The sequence below is a fragment of the Ailuropoda melanoleuca genome, chromosome 9 (assembly GCF_002007445.2).
Source record: "Ailuropoda melanoleuca isolate Jingjing chromosome 9, ASM200744v2, whole genome shotgun sequence".
Lineage (NCBI taxonomy): Eukaryota > Metazoa > Chordata > Mammalia > Carnivora > Ursidae > Ailuropoda > Ailuropoda melanoleuca.
In genome coordinates, this window is record NC_048226.1 from 85,112,610 (window position 1) to 85,136,338 (window position 23,729).

A 23,729-nucleotide genomic window follows, 5' to 3' on the forward strand; every position below is an offset into this window, starting at 1 on the left:
GTAAAATGTTTATGCTCTGTATCATTTTTGTTATGATTCTCTGCTTTCAGTTTTCTGAGTTAAATGTGCAAGTGCTACCCAAAAAAGGTTGCATAACAGCTTGTTTTCAAATAACATAGAAAGTCATTATATCCGATGGGTCAAATATATGGTTCTGGCATGTTACATGCTGAATTTTCAAATACTTAACAAGGTAATTGTTTTTGTTTAGTTCCAGATGTTGAAGTGAAAGGAGAGTGTTCTAGCTATTATCTCCTGTTACAAGGTAATGGCAATAGAAAATGTAAAGCCACATTGATTCACTCAGCCAACCAGATCAATGGCTCATTTGCACTCAGTTTAATTCATGGAAAAATGAAAGCAAGGACAGAAGAAGCTGATCTGAGTAAGTATTAATTTTAGGTGGAAAACATTTTTATATTTGTTTGTATATACAGTTAACTTATGTGGTTTTTAATAATTTTATTTTCCCCAAACTCCATTTCACTTTCAATTTACCATTTATTTCAAACATACTATAGCATATATGAACAATTTATAATACAGATAATTAATCCCTTTTTCATTATACTTAGTAAAATTTAGTAGGTCAACTTTCGATTCCAAATAGGAAATTTTTAGTATTCTCCACTTCATTTATTTTTTAAAGATTTATTTTTTTATTTCAGAGAGAGAGATAGCTCACGCACGCAAGCATGAGGGGGTGGGGCAGAGGGAGAAGCAGACTGTCCACTGCGGAGGGAGGGAGCCCGAGAAGCAGCTCAATCCCAGGACTCTGGGATCATGACCTGAGCTGAAGGCAGATACTTAACAGACCGAACCACCCAGGCGCCTTGTTTGTATTTTCCACTTAAACACATTGTTTTTCTATAATTTCTCTCTCATTTTTACTTCCTCTCAAGCATCTTGTTCCATTTTATTGCCCATCTTTTTTTTTCTCTCCAAGTTCCAAGTTTTGGTTATCCATCAGTGTATGACAAACTACACCAAATTTAGCTTAAAAAATGACTGTGTTATTACTTTTCCTAGTCCTGTGGGTTGACCGGGCTCAGCTGGATGGTTCTATTTTGAAGTCCCATTTTACGTTTGCAGCCACATAAAGCCGGGGCTCCATTCACTTAAACTTAACGGAGCTTGTTGTGTAAGATGACTTCTTCACCCACCTGTTTGGCTCCTGGGTTAGGATGGCTGGAACAGATGCAAGCTTATGTTCTCTTCACAGGCTCTTTCACATAGCCAACTCGGGCTTCCTTACAACACTATAGTCTTGGGGTGGTCTGGTTTCTTACCTGGTTGCTAATTTGTCTTAGAGCATTGTTCTAAGAAGCCTCTAGGTTTTTTGACTCATACTGTGATACCTTATTGGTTTCATAGAGCTAGCCTAGATTTACTGTGGAAGGACTACACAGTGGGTGAATAGTAAGTGTGGCTGATTGGAGAGCATCTTTAGAGACTAGCTGCCATACTCCCTTTGTGCTTTGTGTAGGAGTTTCAGTAGCTGAGCCCGTAAAAGAAAATGTCATGGAGGAAATTCTGCTCTCTTAACTAAATTCCCTCAATTTAAGAGGCAGGTCAGAGTTTAAAATGCAAAATAATTTAGCATGCTTAATTTCTGCATCTTTATTATTATTTTGAAATAAGCAAGAGCAAGAGAGATGAGTAACTGGCTTTTATTTTTTAAAATTATGTAATAATACATTTTCTGGGAACTGAATATTATTGTCGTAGAACATCCTTAATACTGACTTTTTTCTATTTCTCAGGCTTTCCTTTTGACTTCTTGTCACTTCCACATTTTTCTGGCGAGCAACTTATACAGAGAGAGAAACAGTTAGCTAATGTTCAAGCTTTGGCTTTAAAAGAATGTCTGAGTAAGTAATGATTTGTACATTTCATTCTACTGTAAGAATGTTGTTCAGACATAATGCATTGTTACTGTCGTACTTTGTCTTTTAGGTATAATGCTCATTTGTAGAACTATTCTTGATACAGGTGATCCAGAGTAGAAAAGGTCTGCAGCCTTTTTCCACCAGATTCAGAATCTTTCTATTTTCATACATCTCTAACATTTATAAAAATATATTTTTTAAAGACTTATTTATTTGAGATAAAGATAAAGAGTGGGGGGGAGGGGCAGAAGGCGAGGGAGAGAGAGTCTCAAGCAGACTCCTGACTGAGTGTGGAGCCTGATGCCGAGCTCAGTCTCACAACCCTGAGATCACAAGCTGAGCCGAAATCAAGAGTCAGATGCTCAACTGACTGTGCCACCCAGGTGCCCCTATAAAAATATTTCTTTAGGATAATTTTGTATTCGTTCTTTTTAACTGTGTACTGGAAAAGGTAGCTATGGTTTTTTAATTCTGATTAATATAGATTTTTTATATTTGTATTTTTGTATTTTTGGTTGTATCAGAAGGATAAAGACTACAAATAGAAGGAAATACAACTACAGAGAAATTAATGTGCTAAGTTGAGCATTGATTCTTAGACTTTAACCATGACTATTAATAATAACACATTTCACATATGTGCAGTGTGAAGTTAGCATTATGGATTTTTCCTTATTCAGGAAATTAACACTTTTCCCAAGAGTCCTAGTTTAAGGTTTTACCTCTATTACTCAATGTTTAGTTGGTATCAGTCTTAACATTTTTTAATAAATAATCATTCATTAGTACCTAATATGAACTTATTTTAAGGTAACTGATAACAGTTAAGAAATTGACTCAAATTGTGAGGCCTCTTTAGTTGCATATAGAAAAAAAGTGATATTAGAATTAAATAGATACATTAAAACAAAAACTATCATTCTTTTCTTTAAAAGCATTTTTAAAATATCTTGAATTCAGTAGCCTGTTTTATTCAATGGAAAATAATTTTAGAATACTTGGTCTCAGTTATTCTTTAAGAATTACCTACCTTTTCGGTTGTACAAATCAGGGTAATAGTGTAGTCTTGAACTCCTCCAACCACTGATTTTTTAAAATTGTATCAATGATATTAGCTCAAGGAAAATATAGTTAGAAAGGCAAATCAGTTTCAATAAAAAGTAGTACATGTTAAAACCAAGAAAAAGAATAAATACTGGAATAGTATTTTTGTGGTTGGAAAACCCTTATTTCAAATATCAACCTGCAGTATTATTCACCTCTTGACTTTGTTCTGTCCCTGCTAAACTCCTCGTCAGGCCCTCCCTTGCCGTCAGCCTTTTGCAGCTCTTTGTAACTCGGTTCCTCAGTATCTCCTCTCTCCTTCATCTTCACCTCTCTTCCTTACCTTTCCAACCAGAAGATCTGCCAGAGTGGAGGAATAGGGTGCTCTCTGAAGCTGATGCATGTCTCCTTTGGGTAGGAAGAGTTAATGCTCCTGCTTAGGTGGGAAGTGGAATACTGACAACTCTAACTAGACTGCTTCCAGCAGGTGTGATTGGAAGCTCTTCTGCGGGAAGGGGAGACGGAGGTGCTAAATAAATGCTGAAGATGTGGAAGCACCAGCAGCTGAGCTGTAGCACAGCCGTAAGGAGGCCACAGCTCTGGGCAAGGTGCAAGGACCAGTGGGGGCCTGAAGTTGAGGGAAACCTCTAGCTGGTAGCTGCTAGAGACACCAGCTCTGGCCATATCCATAAAATGACCAGTTTGCAATCCCAAGCATTAAATCCTGATGAACATTAGTGATCCGGTTAATCAGTTTATGAGGGAAATACTTGCTGAACCAATCTCTTCTCTACCCAGAGTCAACACTGGATTAAAAATTTGAGGTAAAGTTGTACCTGTTCAGAATTCCTGTATCTTAAAAGACAAGAAAATGACAGCAAAACGAAGTTTCTAATGTAAGAATGTCTGAGTGTATTTCAGTGACTTTCAAAGAAGTGAAATATAAATATGAAAGTACTGAAAGTGGTATAGTTAATTAATTTACACATGGTGAAATCTAATGTACTAGGAACAGCTTTCTTTGGAAAAAAAATCAACAATTCAGAATCAATACAAAGATGATACCCTTTGCTGTAAAACAAGCAGTTTTTCAAGATTTTTTTTTCAAAATTATCAACAAGATATGCAGTAGACTTACTGTCTCCCCACTATTTCTCTGACCAGTACTGAATCAGAAAGAGCAACTAGAAATTTTGCATGAAAATGTTCATACATTACTGAGACCCTTTGTTGTTTAAAACAACACAAAAATCAAATAAAATTTATGTTATGGTTTAATTTTTTAGAATAATTACTTCCAGTAGTTTTATTTTTTAAAATTATATTTAATACTATTATATTAGAATGATATTTATAATGTATAATTTTATAAGTTTTTTTACTTGATTTTTTGGTAGTTTATAACTTGTGCGTTTGGAAACATTAAATATCTTGTTTCACTGGTTTTTAAAGAAAAAGTTTAAGGATGCTAGACAATTTTTCAGTAAAAGACTATTTGGTATGATGCAAGACAAATACCAAAAACAACAACAGTGTCGTCGTTTTGCTCCAGTATTGCGGTCACTACTCTGAGTTCCCCACATCTTTTTTAAATTTATGGAACCTAGTACAAACCTGATTGACACTCAGTCTCTGGTACTTCTGGATATTCTACTCTGTCTTTTTCTTTAATAGATCCTAAGTTGCTGCTAGCTTTTCTAGGAATCGCATTCTTTTGCTGATTCGTTTTTTGACTTTAGCCCAATATTTTTCTTCCAAAAGTTTGCCACTCATGTGCAAACTCATTTGTGTAGAGAATATTTTTTGCCTAGGTAAATTATTCTGCTCATAACCCTGTTAAACTTCATCTATTTCCTCTTTCTTTTTCTGTCATCAAGGTCAGGAGGAAGTCTTACCCCGCTCTCCAGATAGCCCAATGTTGCAATATAATTGACTATTTTAATAAGCATGGCTCCGGTTCATGATTTAAGTTTATTTTTAACATTAATAAAAATGTAGAGCTAAATTCTGAAGCACATTACCTATTGTGCATCTTTCAGATGAAAACAAACCATTGATAATTTCTTGTTTAGAATGGCTCCCAGCAGATTGTACAGAAAATAAAAGCTTCATTGCTAAGAAGATGTAATAACAGCAGCATATTTTACAATCTTACTTTACGATTACTAATGTTCTTGAGTGCAGGAATTGTCTGTCACTTACCTTGGATCACAACTAGAATGACCCTCCCAGTATCCACATTGCTAAGGTGGGATTTTGCACAGGCGTCGTCCTAAAGCTGATGTTCTAAAGTAGAGCCTCTAGGCTGGCTGCTTCCTCCTCAGCCTGCTTACTGTCTTGCATAATTTATGTATCGACCTCATGTAGGAACAGGTTCTAATCCTCTATGTCTAAGGGCACAGCACCTTGCTTTGTAGACAGTACATAATAAATGTTGAACTGAATTCTTTATGCATTTACAATTTACTGTTTTATTGTAGAAGAAAATGTTAATAGTCCAGAAGTGTTTTAGAAGTGTAGTATTTTTATAAAAGTAATACATGGGTCTAGTTTAAGATGCAATTGGTAATGAAAAACTTCATGTGGAAACCAACAGTACCCTACTGTCTCCTCTCCATCTTTTAGTCTCTGTCTGTAGGCAGTGACCCGCAGCTGTTCCAGCTGGTTTTCCTAACATTTCCTCCAGTTTTGTTAATAGTATGTGTATGCTGTTGTTTCTTAATTTGCCAGTTTCAGACATTATCTTAGCATCTGACTATGGAAGATAAAGACTTCACTTTCTCATATCATCTTCACTTTCTCTTTCCCCCCTTTACAGTGAAGTCATGAATTTTGGTTAAATCAGTGGTTAGTTTTAACCTTATTATCACTATATACATAAGTTTACCACCGAGTCATGTAATATATGATCACCTCTTTTGTATTGTCTTTGTTTTTCTTATGGTTGATGATCATTTTTAACTCGCCCATTCCTCTGTACAAGCAAAATATTGTTATGTTTTTCCAGAGGCTCCAACATTTTTCTACACACTTATCATTAAATTCATTGTATGTTCAAACACAGCAGTTCCTTTTTATTTTTTTTATTCTCTTTATTTTTTTTTCCAGAGTATTTAATATTTTGTTCTGATAACAGAACATCTTAGAGACTTCTCTTTCTTCTTCTCTTCTTTTGGAGTCTGCTTTTTTCTAGACCACTTGCCCTTCTTCTTGGATTACTCCCTTGTTTGGTTGGAGCGTATCTTTCAGTAACTACTTTGAGTAGAACTTAGTGGAGCAGGGGCGCCTGGGTGGCACAGTCGTTGGGCGTCTGCTTTCAGCTCAGGGCGTGATCCCGGCGTTCCAGGATCGAGTCCCACATCGGGCTTCTCCACTGGGAGCCTGCTTCTTCCTCTCCCACTCCCCCTGCTTGTGTTCCCTCTCTCGCTGGCTGTCTATCTCTGTCAAATAAATAAAAAATAATAATAATAAAAAAAGAACCTAGTGGAGCGTAAATTTTTTTAAGCTCTTGCATAACTGAAGATATCTTTACTTGACTGATAGGTCATAAAGAATCCTAGGTTGAAAATCATCTACCTTCAGAATTTTGAAAACATTACTTTATTATCTTCTGTGTGACTACGTTCCTATTGAGAAACTTAATACTATTTTTCTTTGTAGTGTTTTATTTTTGGTTTATTTGTTTTTACTCCTTTCTGGAATGTTTATCTGCAGAAGCTTTGTCCCTGGAAGCTTTACTCTGAATCATGGTGTGTGTGTGTATTCTGTCCTCTCCTTCTCCCCTCAGTTTATTAAGCTTGTATTTGATGAGCCATTTCAATAGAAGATTCATATTCTTAAATCTGAAAACTTTTATCTTTAATAATTTTTCTTTCCTTTTCTTTTTTTTTTCCCTAGAACTTTTATTAGTTATATTAAAAATACCTGGACAGAATACCTAATTTTCTGGACAGAATACCTAATTTTCTTTCCTATTTCCATATTGTTTTCTTTTTGTTCTAGTTTCTAGGGAATATCTTGCAATTTATTTTAAGCCCTTTTATGGAATGTTTAAAATTTGAGCCTTTGGAGCGCCTGGGTGGCTTAGTCTGTTAAGCGTCTGCCTCCAGCTTAGGTCATGATCCCAGGGTCCTGGGACCGAGCCCCACACTGGGCTCCCTGCTCAGCAGGTAGCCTGCTTCTCCCTCTGCCTCTGCAGCCTCACCCCACTCGTGCTCTCGCTGTCTCTATATCAAATAAATAAATAAAATCTTTTTTAAAAAGTAAAATAAAATTTGAGCTCTCATGCGCTTAATTTTAAAAAGTCTTTCCTTGTTCATCAACTGTTCCTTTATTAAAGAATCCTGTACTTGTTTCATGGGGTGTAGTATCTTCTCTTAGTTCTATAAGAATATTAATTAATAGCAAGCTTTCTTTTGTTCCCTGCAGTGTTTTTGTTTCTGCTGGGTTCCTTTTTCCTTTTTGCTTGCTTTAGTCTCTCTTTTTCATCTTGGCCTTTTTCTATTTTGAGGGTCCCAATAAATAAACCCCCTTACTCTCCCAAAGTTGGAACCAATTGAAAAATAAACCTAAGAAACACGCTGATGAAGATAAATAACAGATAAAAGCTGGATTGAGGGATATGACTTTTTATATCTATAGCCGGGTGAGTTTCCTGATACACCCAGAATTGAATTCCCCCTGCCTTGACCCCCACCTTGAATGAAGAACTAGGCATATGAAGATCAACCCTTTGGGGGCAGGGCCCTTACCACATTATAGAGAGCATGCATCCTGAGGACTTGCTAGCTCAGAGGGAAGTTGGAGAGAAGGATCTGATCAGAGAATGCCTTGTTTCTTCTCCAGACTAGATCAGTGAGTGACAGAAGGGGGACAGGAGGTAGAAGTATTACCGGATCAAAGTCCTCCCTTATATGAGTAAACATAAGACCATGGAAATGCAGAATCCTCTCTTTCCTCAACACCTTTTCTTTTTTTAAAAAAATTCTTTATTTAAATTCGATGTAGTTAACATATAGTGTATTATTAGTTTCCGGGGAAGAATTTAGTGATTCATCAGTTGCATATAACACCCAGTGCTCATTACATCAAGTGCCCTCCTTAATGCCTATCACCCAGTTACCCCTTCTCCCCACCCACCTCCCCTCCAGCAACCTTCAGTCTGTTTCCTAGAGTTTAGCATCTCTTATGGTTTGCCTCCCTCTCTATTTTCATCTTATTTTATTTTTCCTCCCCTTCTGCTATGTTCATCTGTTTTGTTTCTTAAATTCCACATATGAATGAAATAATTTGGTATTTGTCTTTCTCTGACTGACTTATTTCACTTAGCATAATGCCCTCTAATTCCATCCATGTCATTGCAAATGGCAAGATTTCATTCTTTTTGATGGCCGAGTAATATTCCCACATATATATACGTATATATATATGTATATATATATATATACACATACCACATCTTCTTTATCCATTCATTTGTTGATGGATATCTGGGCTCTTTCCATAGTTTGGCTATTGTGGACATTGCTGCTATAAACATTGGGATGCATGGGCTCTTTAAAATCACTATGTTCCTTTTTTTTTTTTTTTTAAGATTTTATTTATTTATTTGTCAGAGAGAGCACAAGCAGGGGGAGCAGCAGGCAGAGGGAGAAGCAGGCTTGCCGCTGAGCAGGGAGCCTGACACAAGACTCAATCCCAGCACCATGGGATCGTGACCTGAGCCGAAGGCAGATGTTTAACCAGCTGAGCCACCCAGGCACCCAAATCACTATGTTTCTTAAATGTCTGGTGATTCTTTTCTGTCTGTACTGTTTTAAATGGGAAGTTTTACATACCTCGCTCTGATATACTATCTGACAAGCTGCACTGTGGAGTGGTAGAGTGACAAGTCATCCTTTTGGTTGTGAGCTCCTATCCCTACCTCCACTTCAATATCAGGATCAAGCTCTTTCTCCAGGGGCGTCCTTTAATCTTTCTAGTGGAGCATTTGTGGCTGCTAGCTTTCCGGCTACAGGGATCAGAGTGGAGTCAGACCTTTCAGTATATACACTTCTATGTAGTCCCCCAGTTTTAACCCGTTTCAGTGCTACTTTTCCGTGTGCCTGATGCTACATGGGCTGGGATTCCTTTTCAGCTTCTACCACAGTCTCCTGGCTGTGAGGGCTGGAGGGTGGGGTAAAGACCTTTAGTTCTAACTGCTCCTTCCCTAAACATCCATGCATGCAGTCCTACTTTAGTCCTATTTTAGCCTGAACCTCACCATCATCTTCCTAATACCTCGTAGTAGTGCCTCTGTAGGCACCCAGTTGACCCCTCCTCTGCTGTACCAACTCAGGTAACACTCCACCATCATCTTATCTTCCAAAATGTCCAAAACTGCCATTATTTAATGTTTCTGCTTCTGTGGTCCTTTTTAAAATTCCTTTGCTGTAAGTTTAGGTTTGGGGAAGGAGAAGAAACAGATGGAAGTGACCAAGCTACCACATTTAAGTCAAAGTCTTACAGGTTTTATTTTCACATAAACACCAACCTTCTGAATGCTCTGCAGTATATTCTGAAAACTTGCAAACTTGCCTTTACCATTAACCACCTTGTGATGTGAACAGATTACTCTATTTTTGTTTATCTCATGTTACTGGAAATTCTATCATTACCTACAAATGGGGTTAAAATGAAAACAGGCCTACATAAGAATGTTGAGTTGCTGGAGATATTCAACTCTTTTCCTTTTGAAAATATTTATCATAAAAGAGTAGTAGTTTTTAAAATAATAGTTATGTGGTTGATCATACTGTTTTGTTATCTTACAGAGAGGAGAAAGTTGGCAAAGCAGCCTGAAGTAGTTTCTGTTGACGAACTCAAAAGTCTATTAATACTCATAAGAGAACGCTTTTTAGATCGTTTTGATGCTCTTATTCCTAAAACAGTTCCAATAAAGACAGACAAAATTAAAACCTCCAATATGTTAAATGGTAAGTTTTTTGTTGGTTTAAATATTAGTTCTTTTTGTATATGTGACATTTATGATAGTTATTTATTATTAAAACTAATAAAATGATGATCAAATCAAAATGTATCTTATAAATTTAAATCGTGATATATATTTGTGTATACAAGTATGTGTGTGTATGTGATGCACTATTTCTCGTCATTTAAACATTAAAAACTTTCTATCACTTTTTTCATTAAGCATGTTTAATATAATTGTTTTTGAGCAGAGGGAGAAGCATTTTTAAGGTGATTCCTCATACTAATTTTACTAAAATGCTAGAATGGGTAGATTTCTATTAAGCTGCATTTTCATAAGCTGAGAAGTAAGTTTACTGTAGTTAAAACTGCCTACAATAAGATGCTCCACGTTTGCCATTCATTGTAGCAGGACCAGTCACCAGACTTCCCTGAAGAGCAGGAAATCACTTCTGTATTAACTTACAGCTCTTTCTATTTTTCTGGTTCCTATTCTTTTGATGTATTTGAATACAGTGAAACTTTACAAGATCTAACAAGAAAGCATTTGATGATTGCCTGGCATTTTAAACGTACAGGGTAATTTTTTGTTTTTATTCCATGAGGATCATTTTTATTCCATAGGTTAATAAAAAAATGACCAAAGACTCAAGTTAACAGTAATGTTTGTTGGATTCCTTTCTCTGTTTGACACCATAAAGATACACAAAGACGTAAAAATTTAGATCCTTGACTTCCAATAGGTTATGATCTGTTTCAAAAGCAAAATATAAATACAGCATGCAGTGCCATTTCAACAGTCCAGGCTCTGGAGCTCTGGTGGCAGGGCTCAAATCTGAGTTTTGTTGCTTGTTCGCTGAATGTCGTTGGGCAGTCATTCTACCTCTCTTTGCCTCTGCCTCCTCGTGTTTAAAATGGGCTTAATAACATTACCCACGAACTGGGGTTATTGTGAGGATTAGACGAGTTGACGCATATAAGAACACAGTAAATGCCAAAGAACTGTTAGCTGTTATATGTATGATCACGATCATGACGTATCAGTAAGAACGTTCAGTAACAGTGCAGAGTAGTCTGACCTGTGTTGGAGACAGTGTAAGGTTACTGGTCAGTAAATGAGAGACACAGCTTCTTGGTTGCAGCATGAGCTCTGGAGCCAGACTCACAAGGTTGGATGTGGCTCTGTTGTATGACTATGAGCAAGTTTTCTAACCTCTGTGAGCTTCAGGGGTTTTTTTATTTTATTTTTTTCGTCTTCTAATTAGAGATGATATAGATTATTATGAGGATTAAAGGAATTATTTATAAATTGCTTAGAAAGTTGCGTGGTGTGAAGTGATGTATATTTGTTTTTAAATAAATGAATGTGAATTTCGAGGAGAGGAATATAACTAGGGTAGAGTACTCACAGAATATTTCGTTAGGAGAGAAGGGACTTGGATGTAGGTTGAGTGATGCGTAGGATCTGGGTAGAGTGGAGAAGATAGGATTTTTCCAGGGAGAAGAAGCTGCATGTCCAGAGTCATGGAGGTAAGAGAGGGCAGACTGAGATCCAGAGAGAAATTGGCTTACTCAGGATTTGTGCGGGAGATGAACAGAAGGTAGGAACGGCTAAAATCATTGCATGGGTTTTTCTGTAAGTATGGAAATGTATCTTATAGTTACCATACGAAGTCAAGTCCTAGGACACTATTAACACTATTAACTATTAACAGGGGTGCTCATCTTAAAATGTAAATCAGATTATATCACTCCTTTGCTCAAACCTTTGTCATTGCTTTCCATTGTACATAGAATGTGTCATCCTTAATACGGCTTACAAAAACCCTAAATGATGTCTGCCCTCATACTGATTCTGGCTTCCCCCAGTGTCACATTTCTGTTTCCTTGGTGCCATCGTCTTTCCGTTCCTTGAGCATATCACCTTCCTTACCACCTCAGGAACTTTACACGCATGGTATCCTCTTTCCGAAATACTGTTCTCCCAGTCTTTACCTGATAAACTGACAGTCATTCTTCAGATCTTGACTTAAATCTTACTCCTCAAAGAGGCCTTCCCAGACCTTTCCCATTTTAAATTATTTCTGGTGGTACTCATCTTCTATATCTTCCTTTATTTTTCATAAATTATATACTATAGATATAATTATTAACTATTAGTCTTCACTGTGAACCGTATGTTCTCTGAGAGTAAGGAGTGTGTCTACTTGGTTTCTCAGAGGCCCTTTTTGTGCTTTTTGGCTGTCACCGTGTCCTAGTGTCCTGATTGCCTCATAAATAAAATATTGTGTCTTACTTTACTGTAAGAATTGTATTAAATTATTCCCCAAAAGGACATGTGAATGTTTGTCCATCCATTCCTTACTATTTAGCCTATGTCATTTATATTTATCTAAAATGTATAGTCAATATTAATAATTAATTATATTGTAATATTTAGAACAGTTAGTGTTTACTTTTATTTAACATGACTTGGGTTCTTCTGAGTTCTCAGCATGTAACTGTTCAGATCTGCTAATGATATTTGCTCTATACTTTTAGTGGAAAGCCATGTCAACATTAAAAAATAGATTATTTCATTATAAAGTTTATTGCTGTATAAAATAGTATTTCACTACCCATATTATGAAATGGGAAGTGGTATATTTGGATGGTGTTTGGTGGGGGCAATCCAGTGTAGTCATTAAAGATATTTCAAAACGTCCAAGGTTATACAGTTTAATGAATAAAGGGAAAATAACATGCAGTTGGCTTCGGTTTTCATTTATGTTTAAGTCTTTTCTTTTTTGCATAAAAATTCCTTTACCAAATCATCATTTTGTAAGACTTCAAAGTATAAAATGGGTTATTTGTCAGAATTGATGGTCAAACAACTAATGTTCAGTAATTTTCCATTAACTTATTACAATAGTGTGTGATAGTTCAAAACAATATTAAAAACCAGATAGTTTGGGAATCCAAAAAGTAGTACAGCTAGTAATTTTGACACTGTTAAAATAGTTTGGATGTACTAATAATTTATAATGCAAATGGAACCTGTCCCTTTCTGTTTTTAAAATGGATCGCAGTGTTATTAGCAATCCCAGTTTGTTGCAGCATACTAGCTATATAAAATCTTTATTAGTGGTGAAATAACGTATAATGTTAGTGATTTACTTGAAGCTGTATATATGAAGCCATCTTACATTAATGGATAAGTGAAAATTCTTTCTAAGGTAACCTTTATTTGAGAACATCCTATGTTATTTATTATATTATTGTACTTTTGAGAATGAAGTAATCTCTTTTAAAAATGTGAACTTTTCTGGATAATGCTGCTAATTCCTGTTTCTGTTAGGAAAATCACATAGTATATCCAATATATTCTCCATAGAGTTGCCTCCTTTTCATTTAGTACTAATTTCTCACACACACACACACACACACACACACACACACACACACACACACAAAGCAAGTTATGCTTTTATTCCACAGGAGTCCTCAGAGTGCTAATTCATTTTCTGAATTCTAGCTCATAACTTGTATTGTGAGGAGACAGTAATATAAACAAAGCTTAACAGTGATTTTTTTTTTTTTTTCATTTCCAAAAAACTTTTCATGGCATTTTGCACGGTTTGGGCCATCAGAGTTATCCTTAATAAATGCCTAAGGTAAGTATTTCACAGTTAATCCAACACGGCTTTATATACCCATGTACACACGTGCACATGGATGGATGGATAGATCTACGTGTATATGTTTTCATATAGCAAACTTCAATATGTTAATAATTTTCAGTACTTACGTAGGTTTCTTTTGCTTTAGGCACCAGTTCAGTGGAACCCACTTCCTCAAATCTAATGGAAACCAACCCTCTGGAATGGCCTGAAAGGCATGTTCTTCAAAATTTGGAAAGTTTTGAAAAAGCTAAACAAAAAATGAGGTAATATTTAAATAGCTCAGTATTTTTAAATGGGCATTTTTTTCTTAATCCTTACATTGTGTTTATGAAATAGAAGTATTTTCTAGTTTTAATAGGAAATATTTCCTTTACTAAAGGAATATATGCCTACTGTGAGCAGATAGGTAGATAGAGCATTACAGAGTAGGATGTTGAGACAGTGCTGTTCTTCCTCACCTTCTACTTGCACTTTCTGTGTGCACATAATCATAGTTCACATTTTAGTGGATCTCTTTCCACACCATCTTTACTGCTTTGTGTTCTGGGTGTTAGAAGGTGGAGGAGAGACAATTAAGTATCTTCCAAACTGAGAAGGCACTTGAAGATGGAAAAATGAAGCAAACCTTTCCATACCTTCTACACAGAGTTTTATCTATAGTAACTTACTGACGGGGTTTCAAGCAGATGACAATCCAGCACTGTGCAGCTATTCTCCACAAAGTCCGGACCCTAATCGACATTTTATAGAGGGATGGGCAGAGGTCACTGTAGTGAGGTCAAAGGGTTTAACAAATCTGGTAGAGCCATCCGTGTGCCAGAGAGGAGAAAGAAGAAACTAGGCTATCTTGCTAGTTACCTAAACGACTTTAAGGAAGATCAGAACAAGCCTTTCCACATCCTGGTCAGGGCATACATTAACCTCCATGGAGCCTGGAACACGTAGTCCCAAGAGAGGTCATTGCATGAAAGAGATGGAGGGCCAAAGATGGCATCAGTATTGTCAGCACTCCTACATCTGGGCTTTCATCTTTTCAGTTTTTTGATAGTCATATTTTAAATTCCTAATAATTTTTTTTGTTCTCAACTCTGTTTCTTCATTAGCAACCTCTTCTTTTATTAATAATGAGAATTCAGAAGATTCTAAGAGAATATTAATTGGAATCTTCTTTTAACTTGTTTTCTCTGTTCCTTAGATGATCTCATTATCCTTGGATCTGTTCTGTTTGTTCCTCTGGTGTTTTTTCTTATGTGTAGCTTTCCTCCAATGTCTGATGGTCCTTGATTGTTACTAGGTTGGAATTTAGTACGAAGCTGCTTTATATAGGTAGTTGGTGTTTATTTTCTCTCTATATGTGTAGTCCTGTTTTCCATCTGTTCTCATCTGAATGTCATGGGCAGGGAGATGCAGGGGGGAGCATACCTATTAGACTTAACTTTGGGGCACCATGGGGGTATCAGAAGGTAGGCTTTTGGTCCTCACTCAAGACTGAAATAACAGGACTTTATTCTGGGGGCATCAGCACTGAGACTGGGACAGGCACCTAGTTCTTGGTCTTCAGAGAGCAGGTTCTCTGTTTTTCACTTGGAGATAAAATCGCAGGGATAAGGGAAGGTGTGGGAGGGTGATACTTGAACAACTGTTCTAGTAGGGTTCTTAAAATACATTGCCTGATTTCTGCCCGTTGCCAATCAGCCCATGTGTAGAGTCTCACTGTGGCATTGTGGGGCGGGAAGAAGACAGATTTCACATTTTTTTGTAAGTTTCTTTCTCTAGCTCATATGCTTCCTCTAGTTTATCCTTTTTGTTTGTTCCACCATTTTTTCATCTTTCATTTCTCAACCTTTTTATGAATTTAGTATCTGGTACTTCATCATTGTGATTTCCATTTGTCTGAGTGGAGAGGTTAATGTGTATGTTTAATGCACCGTCATCTGGAACTAGATTGTTTGTCATTGAAGGTCTAGATCAAATATCACCTTTCTCTTAAGCCTTTTATAAATGTTGCAACTCAGTGTTCTCTTTCTTCATTAAGCACCCAAGGACTATATCATTTCTTCTTTCATGAAGCTTATTTTATTGCACCTTTTTTTACCTCATTCTACATTGGTGTATCTATCTCCTTTCACTGTCCTTACCTCCTTTCTCCTACTCAAGTCATACCTATATTACTAAATTATGTACAATGATTATGAGTCTATATGCTATCATCAGTGAACTCTTTTTAATATCTTCCAATGATATTTACAGAGTCAGTGCTCAAATACTTGTAAGTGCATCACAATACGGGGAGATATCATTGAATTCTTGGTTGGGAACAGAAGTTACTTTGCATTTTTTCAGAATTGGTATTGTGTTAAAAAGGCTTAACTGGAGAATTAAGGATGCTTTAGATAGTGAAATTCAGAAGTCGTAAGAATTTGGTTTTGGACAAACTCACCTGTTGTGTGACTTTGTTGCCTCATCCATAAGATGGGGATAACAATCCCAGTTCTAAGGTCAATGTTTAACAAGATCATGTATGAAAAAATACTTTGTAACCTTGCAAACACTGGACAAAATAAAGTGCTATTTGATTGATTGATTTATTTTTAACCTAAGACATATCTTGGTGGTGTAATTTATCACAAACTGGGCTTTTAAATTGCTTTGATATCTTTGTGTCCAGGGTCCTATATAAATGCAAATTATACATGTCCCCAATGCATCTAGCCTATAAAATGATTGGGAGTAATATTCATTAAGAAACCTTTGTGAATCACAATTAGAGAATAGCTGTGTAGAAATTAAATTGAACTCATATTATAGTTCCTGCCCTCTTGGAGTATGAAGTTGAGAGAAAACATTTGGGTATTTTCTTGTTTGACTGTTTTTATTAGATTTATATTTTCAATTTTAAAATAAAGGAGATAAGAGAGGGAAAGGGGTGCGCTGTTGGTACATTATTGATCTTTAATGTATAGAAATAGAAGTCTAGGGGTGCCTGGGTGGCGCAGTGGTTAGGCGTCTGCCTTCGGCTCAGGGCGTGATCCCGGCATTCTGGGTTCGAGCCCCACATCAGGCTCCTCCGCTAAGAGCCTGCTTCTTCCTCTCCCACTCCCTCTGCTTGTGTTCCCTCTCTTGCTGGCTGTCTCTCTCTGTCAGATAAATAAATAAAATCTTAAAAAAAAAAAAAGAAATAGAAGTCTAAAACCATAATGTCAACATTTTAATCATATAATCACCAATAAATATACTTGATTGGAGTGATTAAATAATCAGGAAATAGTTGTATTAATATAAAGTCATGAAATTAATTTTCTGTGCAGGTATTGAAAGATTTTATTTATGCTTTGGTGACAGAGCTATATAGCATGGTCTGTGACCCAGTGCTTGATAAAACCGTTACTATTCTCTGAAACTAAAGCATTTTCCTTTTTCCGGTTTTTAACTTCCTGTGACATTTTGGGTTTACAGAGTGAGAGTGTAGATAGAAATAGTACCTAATTCAGAGTCATTCTGGTTCTGACTGTCATTTTAAATGGCTGTGTCACCCTGGGCTTATAATACAAACTAATGTGTGATAGTATCTTTATCAGAAAATTAGTCATAATGATTCTTTTCTAGGTTTGGTATGCTGACTTTCACTTTAGAAACTACTTATTTTCAGGTGTTCATTTTGAGATAAGACCTGTTCTCCCATCAAGTACTAACTAGGCCTGACCCTGCTTAGCTTCCGATATCAGACGAGATCTGACGCATTCAGGGTGGTATGGCCGTAGACACCTGTTCTGTCTTTGTCAAGGAAATTTGTGAGGATTAAGAACATATTGTATCTAAAGTAGTTTGAGAAGTATAAACTCCTGTATTTATTTCAGGTATAATAATGGTTCAGTGCTTATTCATAATGTTATAATCATGCCTAGGAGAGACCTTGGGAGAGAGTTCTGATTACTGTCTCATTTCATGGTTATGCTTCAAGTAATCTTTCAAGTTCATAGAAAATTGGAACATTCAGTCTCTACCATCACAATTTATGAGATTGTGGGGTTTCAGAACGTACAAAAGCGTTTAGATTAAATTTTATAGAATTGATCACAGTACTGAATAATCATGCCATCATTTACTTTTTTTAAAGATTTATTTTGGAGAGAGAGCAAGAGTAAGGGGGAGAGGGAGAGGTAGAGAGAGAATCTCAAGCAGACTCCCCAGTCAGTGCAGAGCCCAATGTAGATCCCATGACCCTGAAATCATGACCTGAGCCTAAATCAAGAGTCAGATGTTCCATGGACTGAACCACCCAGGCGCTCATGCCATCATTTATAAAAAATATAATTATGTTTTAGTTAAATAGTAGCATTATTGACATGGTTAACTACACGTTTCACTGTGACCTACAGATTTTTAAAAATATACTTTTATACTAAATGATTCACAAAGATTTTACTTTATTTTCTTTCCTAAATATATAGTTCTGTAGTTTTCTTTGTTGTTCTGGTTTCTGCTCATATCACCTTTTCCTGACTCTGGTGAATTCTAATCCACTTTTAATAATCTACATAACATTATTTTCTCAGAACTGGTTCATTACCTCGTTCATCTGAACAGTTACTGGGTCACAAAGAGGGTCCACGGGACTCGAACACATTATTGGATGCTAAGGAATTACTAAAATTCTTTACCTCAGATGGATTACCAATTGGAGATCTTCAGCCTTTACAGATCCAAAAGGGGTAAGTTATAAACTTACAATTGCCGATTAATTTTTTAAAAAGTCATTTTTTAAACACATTGCATCTCATTTCCTTAGTTAATCAATGCACTATGTTGCTTGGGCAAAATTCACATGTTTGATCCCAGTGTTTATCAGTTGGACTTAATCCTCACATTTTACCTTAACCAAATGTCCTGTTATTTTGTGTTATTGAATGTGAGGAAAACAAGGATAATAAAAGCAAAAGCAACCTCAGTTTATTCCCTATAGAAGTCGGTAGCTTCTACTTTGTATACAAAGGACAATGCTATTTAAGAAAAAATTATAATTTGACTTGCAAATTTTTAAAATTCTTTTTTTCTACATTATTCTCTACTTTTGATTTTGCCATTACCTGTCATGACATTGTCATGTCATGCCTAATATTAGCAAAAAGCAGCCTTTCAACTGAAAAGAATGGGAAAATACAATAAAAATGCTTTTGAAACTATAATATTACTGAGTACTCAGTGTCTATATGAATAGCTTACTGCAAATTTGACTTCCAAGACAACTTCCACTAAGTTACTCGTTAATAAATATCAGACGTTGCTAAAGTTGACTTAATTACAGATAAAATTGTGATGTCAGTTACTTGTGAAATTTGAATCATTTGTTCACTATCCCATCTTAATTTTTAATCCATTATTTTAAAGACCTCCCAGAGAACTGTAAAAATCATAGATCATTTTAATCACTTCTACAAAACTTGTTTTGGCAAATATTGATTTTAAAGGTACACTTTGGAAGGGATTTATTTGAAGGTAGTTATATCTCAGAAATAATCCTGAAGCATATTGCCTTCATGTGAATGTTCACTAGAGAGAGAGAGAAGGAGCAACTTTGAAAACTTGAGGATCTTAATAATTATGGGTTTTAATGACTTAATGATCTTAATGGCATAAAAGTGTAATTTTTCTCTCCTCGTAGCTTTAAGAGATTGATAATCTTTTTTATGGGACTTAAGAGAGTGAAGAAGTATATACACATTTTTCATCTATTTAGCTATTGGAGTATTGTCCTTCCAGATCATTAAGTGTGAACTGTCAAAGTTGAACAGATTTGCCAAAACTGAATTATGTAGATTGTACTCCTTTTGAACAAGTGTCTTTCTAGATGAAGTGTTAGGGGATATATCAGTAGGGGAGATTCTATTTTTTCTGTAATTTATAGGTATTTTGTTTAGGGAAATTTGATACAGTTCCTTCGTGTTAGTAAAGAATGACATCATTATCCAGTAATCTTCTATTAACATTGAAGTTGAAGAATGAGCTTTCCTAACAATGGATCAAGAACCTGCAGGCTCTTATTAAAATGTCTACCTATGTAATGAGCTATTGAAATGTTAAGCAAAGTGCAGGCATGACTCCTGTGTGTATACCAAAGATATATTAAACATTGACAAAGTACATATCTATTAAAATGTTTCCCTTAGCAAGAATAGGTTGTGAGTAAATCTAAAGAAAAATACATGAAGTTGCTGAGAGTGTTGAAATAAGAAATGGAAGACACCATGGTAAGGGAAAGAAGTGAAATGCTAGGTGTCTAAATCGTTTTGTATTAGGAAATTATTCACTTTAATAGTGAGTCATCAAAATACTGGGGTCATTGCAATTAATTAGTGTTATTTTTTGTGGAACACTTTAAATGGATGTACTAGAATATAAATTCTCTTTTTTAAGGTTCATACTTAGCATATGCCTTACATTTTAATGTACTAATTTCAAATGCTTATTATAGTACCCTCAGTGATTTTCAGTGGCAAATGGGCAGTTTTCATTATTAAACCTATAGGGCGAGAAATGTGAGAGCACACTTATGCATGGAACTATACTATCTGCTTGCCTTTCTGTATACTGTTTCCAAGCCTTCTGAATTCAGGCCCCTGGTATTTCATTCTATTAACTATGTAAAGGCACCATTGCATTATTCTCCCATTCCCATGTAACCTGTTCTGAGCTTCAGGAACATGATCCAGTGCATTGGAACAGAGCCTCTCCACTCAGAAAGTGAAAGGTGGGAGCTGGAGGGAGTGGGCACCTCTTAGAATAACCAGGAGAGCTTAACCTAATTGCAGTGACCTTTTACTTCCTGAGATTTTGATACACCCCTGCAGGTCTGGGTATGGAAGGGGTTGAGCATGGATATTTTATGTAAGCTCACCATATGATTAGTTCTCACATACCTGCTGATTGGAAACCTACTTCAAAAGCATAACTGAAGTCAGCAGTCTCCATATCCTTTGATATTTAACAAGTGGCTAGCTCTTAAAGTAGGTATCAAGATGACTACATTCCCAGGCAAAGAAAAATCTGGTTCCTTCATGTGTTATAGTAGGAAGTAAATATTTTTGTTACCAAAAGATTTGAATTGACTTTAATTATTCCCCTGCAAAAAAGAACTTAATTAAATGCATAAACATGGGGCACCTGGGTGGCACAGCGGTTAAGCGTCTGCCTTCGGCTGGGTGTGATCCCGGGGTTATGGGATCGAGCCCCACGTCAGGCTCTTCCACTATGAGCCTGCTTCTTCCTCTCCCACTCCCCCTGCTTGTGTTCCTTCTCTCACTGGCTGTCTCTAATCTCTGTCGAATAAATAAATAAAATCTTTAAAAAAAAATAAAATAAAAAAAAATAAATGCATAAACATTAGTTCACTACACCAAGAAAAAAATCCTTCAGGAATAATGCTGCTTCTTGAATTTCTACTACAAATCATTTTTCATTCTTGATTTATCCATTTCTCAGAATAGTTTTGAGAAATAAATAACATTATAACTTCAGAAACTTGAGGCACAGAAAATGTAAGTGACAGAACCCACTTAGGCTTAACCTTGTTTGTTTTCCTTCTTATGCTTTTCGGATGTTACATAAGTTTTATCCCATATAAGATTCACTTATAGAGAAGGAAGTCAGATTTCATTTTTTAGATACTTTCTTGAAGTTTCTATTTTTCACTAAATAAACTTTAACTACAAATGAAAACCTTTTTGTTTCAGGGAAAAGACTTTTGTTCTGACACCGGAACTTAGTCCTGGGAAGCTTCAGGGTTTACCTTTTGAAAAAGCCTCAGTGTGTCATTATCATGGGATTGAGTAAGTTTTTATTTACACTTTACTCTCTGGGTGTTGCTGGTGAAGCTTTTCTTATGTGAGTGTGAAGAGTATCTGTAATAAAATGATAAAGAGACAAAGCCAAAGAGAAAGTATATAAAAAAATCTCAGACAAGCAGTGTGTACACAAATAAGAATTAGTCTTCTACTGTAAAAAAAAAAGGAAGTTATTTGATGATCGATCAGTTTTACAGCATTTAAATATTCTGTTACTAATTGCCAGATATTTTAATCAAAATTATTTTCATCTTTATGTTATAAATGTATATTTATACTACTGATCACATTAATATTCCCTGGTCACTAATTACATTGTAACTACTCAGAAACTATTAGATGAAATGTGTTCCCATTTGTCATATATTAATTATGTGTAAATTTTTCTAGAATTTTAATTGACCAGTTTGAATAAAATTTCAAAGAATTCTCTTACATAAAGGGATTAGCAGTTTCTGGGGTTATGTGCACATCTACCATTTTCACAAGGACAAGAAATTCAATGATGGTGATAAACTATTTTATAATAAATTTTCAAGACCTTGGTGATTCATTTTGTAAAATATTTTGCCTGAAACATCCTATTTTGATTGGCTTGTAAACGTAGTCTTTATTTCATGTAAACTTTAAAAATACTGATAATCATTCACTCAGAGGCTAAAGATACAAAGGACAATTATTTCTGCCCTTAAGAAGCATATACTCTATAGGGGAGAAAGAAGAAAACATATGATTTTAGTAGAATATAAATAGTGTTAAAATACAGATGTCTGCCCAGTGGATGGAAGAATTAAATGCCAGGAACTATTTGAGAGTGTTTCAAAGAGGAAATCTGAACTAAGTTTGAAAGAATGAAGAGGAGTGTACCTGGCAGAAAAGGCAATGTCTGGGGGAGGAACAAAGTACAGAGTTACAGATTCTAGGAAGATAAACTACATTTTTATCTTTTTATTTTTCATTTTTTGTTTTTATTTATTTTTATTTTTTAAAGCTTTTATTTATTTGAGAGAGAGAGAGAGAGCTAGCATAAGCAGGGGGAAGGGGCAGAGGGAGAAGCAGACTCCCCACTGAGCAGGGAGCCCGATGGTGCACTTGATCCCAGAGTCCAACCTGAGCCGAAGGCACCTGCTTAACCCACCGAACCACCCAGATGCCCCTAGATTTTTATTTTTGAATAAGAGTGAGAAACATATTATACTATAATAAGACCAGATCATGAAGTCATGAAGGTCACTAGTGACATGGAAGGGAGATGATCTTTATTTTTGAGGAGTAAAAGACCTTTATTTTTAAAGCATGAGATTATATGCTTGGGTTTGTGCCATTGAAAGAAATCTCACTGGCTTTTGATAAACTGAGTTGAATTATTTCAAGCAGGAGATGTTGAAGGACTAAAATGCTATCAGGCAGTGAAAATAGGAAAGGGAATACAAACTTGTAGCTATCCAAAGAACTTTAGACCATTTAGAAGCTGGGGATGAGAAAGAAGATGACAAGATTTTCTTTAGGGATTCTAGCTTGGGCACATTGGAAAGATGATGGTACAATGGAGAAAATATGGAAGGTATGGAAGGTCACCCAACAAGTCATTCTAGGGCACATTGGAAAGACGATGGTACAATGGAGAAAATATGGAAGGTATGGAAGGCCACCCAACAAGTCATTCTAGGAATGTTTAGTTTCCTTGCTATGTTTAAATAAGATTTATTTCATTTAAAGAGTTTGTATGTTAGTTTGACACGAGGCAAAATATTCAGTTATTTTATTTTCAAGCATCAGAATTAAATTCCCCACTAAAATCAGATGTAAGAAAAAGATACCTGCTATCACTGCTTTTTTCTTTTTCACCCATTGTGCTGAATGTTTCTGTTTTAATCGTAATTTTGGCTAGTCAGTTAAAATAAGGAAAACTAGAGAGTTTAAAAGAGTTATAAACTTTTTAAAAGAGTATTGAAAAGGAGACCATAAGAAGTATTTTTTTGTTTTTATTTTTCGTTTTGTAGAGAAGAGACTTCACAAATTATTAGAAGTAGTAAATTTGAAAAGTGACCAGTGATAAAATACATATTAAAAAGCCTAGTTTACCTCTAAACCAGCCATTTCCAATTTTAAACACTCCGAGAAAAGATCTCATTTAAAATAGCAATAAAACCATAAATATTAGAAGTATTTTTGAAGAAATGTAGAATGGAAAAAAATGCAAATAACCTATATTAGGGTACATAAAAGCAACGTTGATTACTTCGGGGAAACATGCCTTGTTTCCCTATGCACAGATTCCATATTCTAAAGGCATTAGTTTTTTTGAAATAAATGTAAATATT

At 35.6% G+C, this 23,729-nt stretch overlaps 1 protein-coding gene across 5 annotated transcripts in view; it reads left to right on the forward strand.

The window, feature by feature from the left end:
• MTBP (MDM2 binding protein) overlaps positions 1-23,729 on the forward strand; it is a 76,710-nt gene that overhangs the window by 40,863 nt on the left and 12,118 nt on the right. For all 5 annotated transcript variants that reach the window (XM_002925534.4, XM_034668566.1, XM_034668567.1 and 2 more), the window contains 6 exons: positions 212-385; positions 1,764-1,871; positions 9,746-9,907; positions 13,710-13,827; positions 18,121-18,276; positions 21,295-21,390. In XM_002925534.4, coding sequence (XP_002925580.2) covers positions 212-385; positions 1,764-1,871; positions 9,746-9,907; positions 13,710-13,827; positions 18,121-18,276; positions 21,295-21,390 — 814 coding nt within the window. The remainder of the gene's footprint in view (positions 1-211; positions 386-1,763; positions 1,872-9,745; positions 9,908-13,709; positions 13,828-18,120; positions 18,277-21,294; positions 21,391-23,729) is intronic.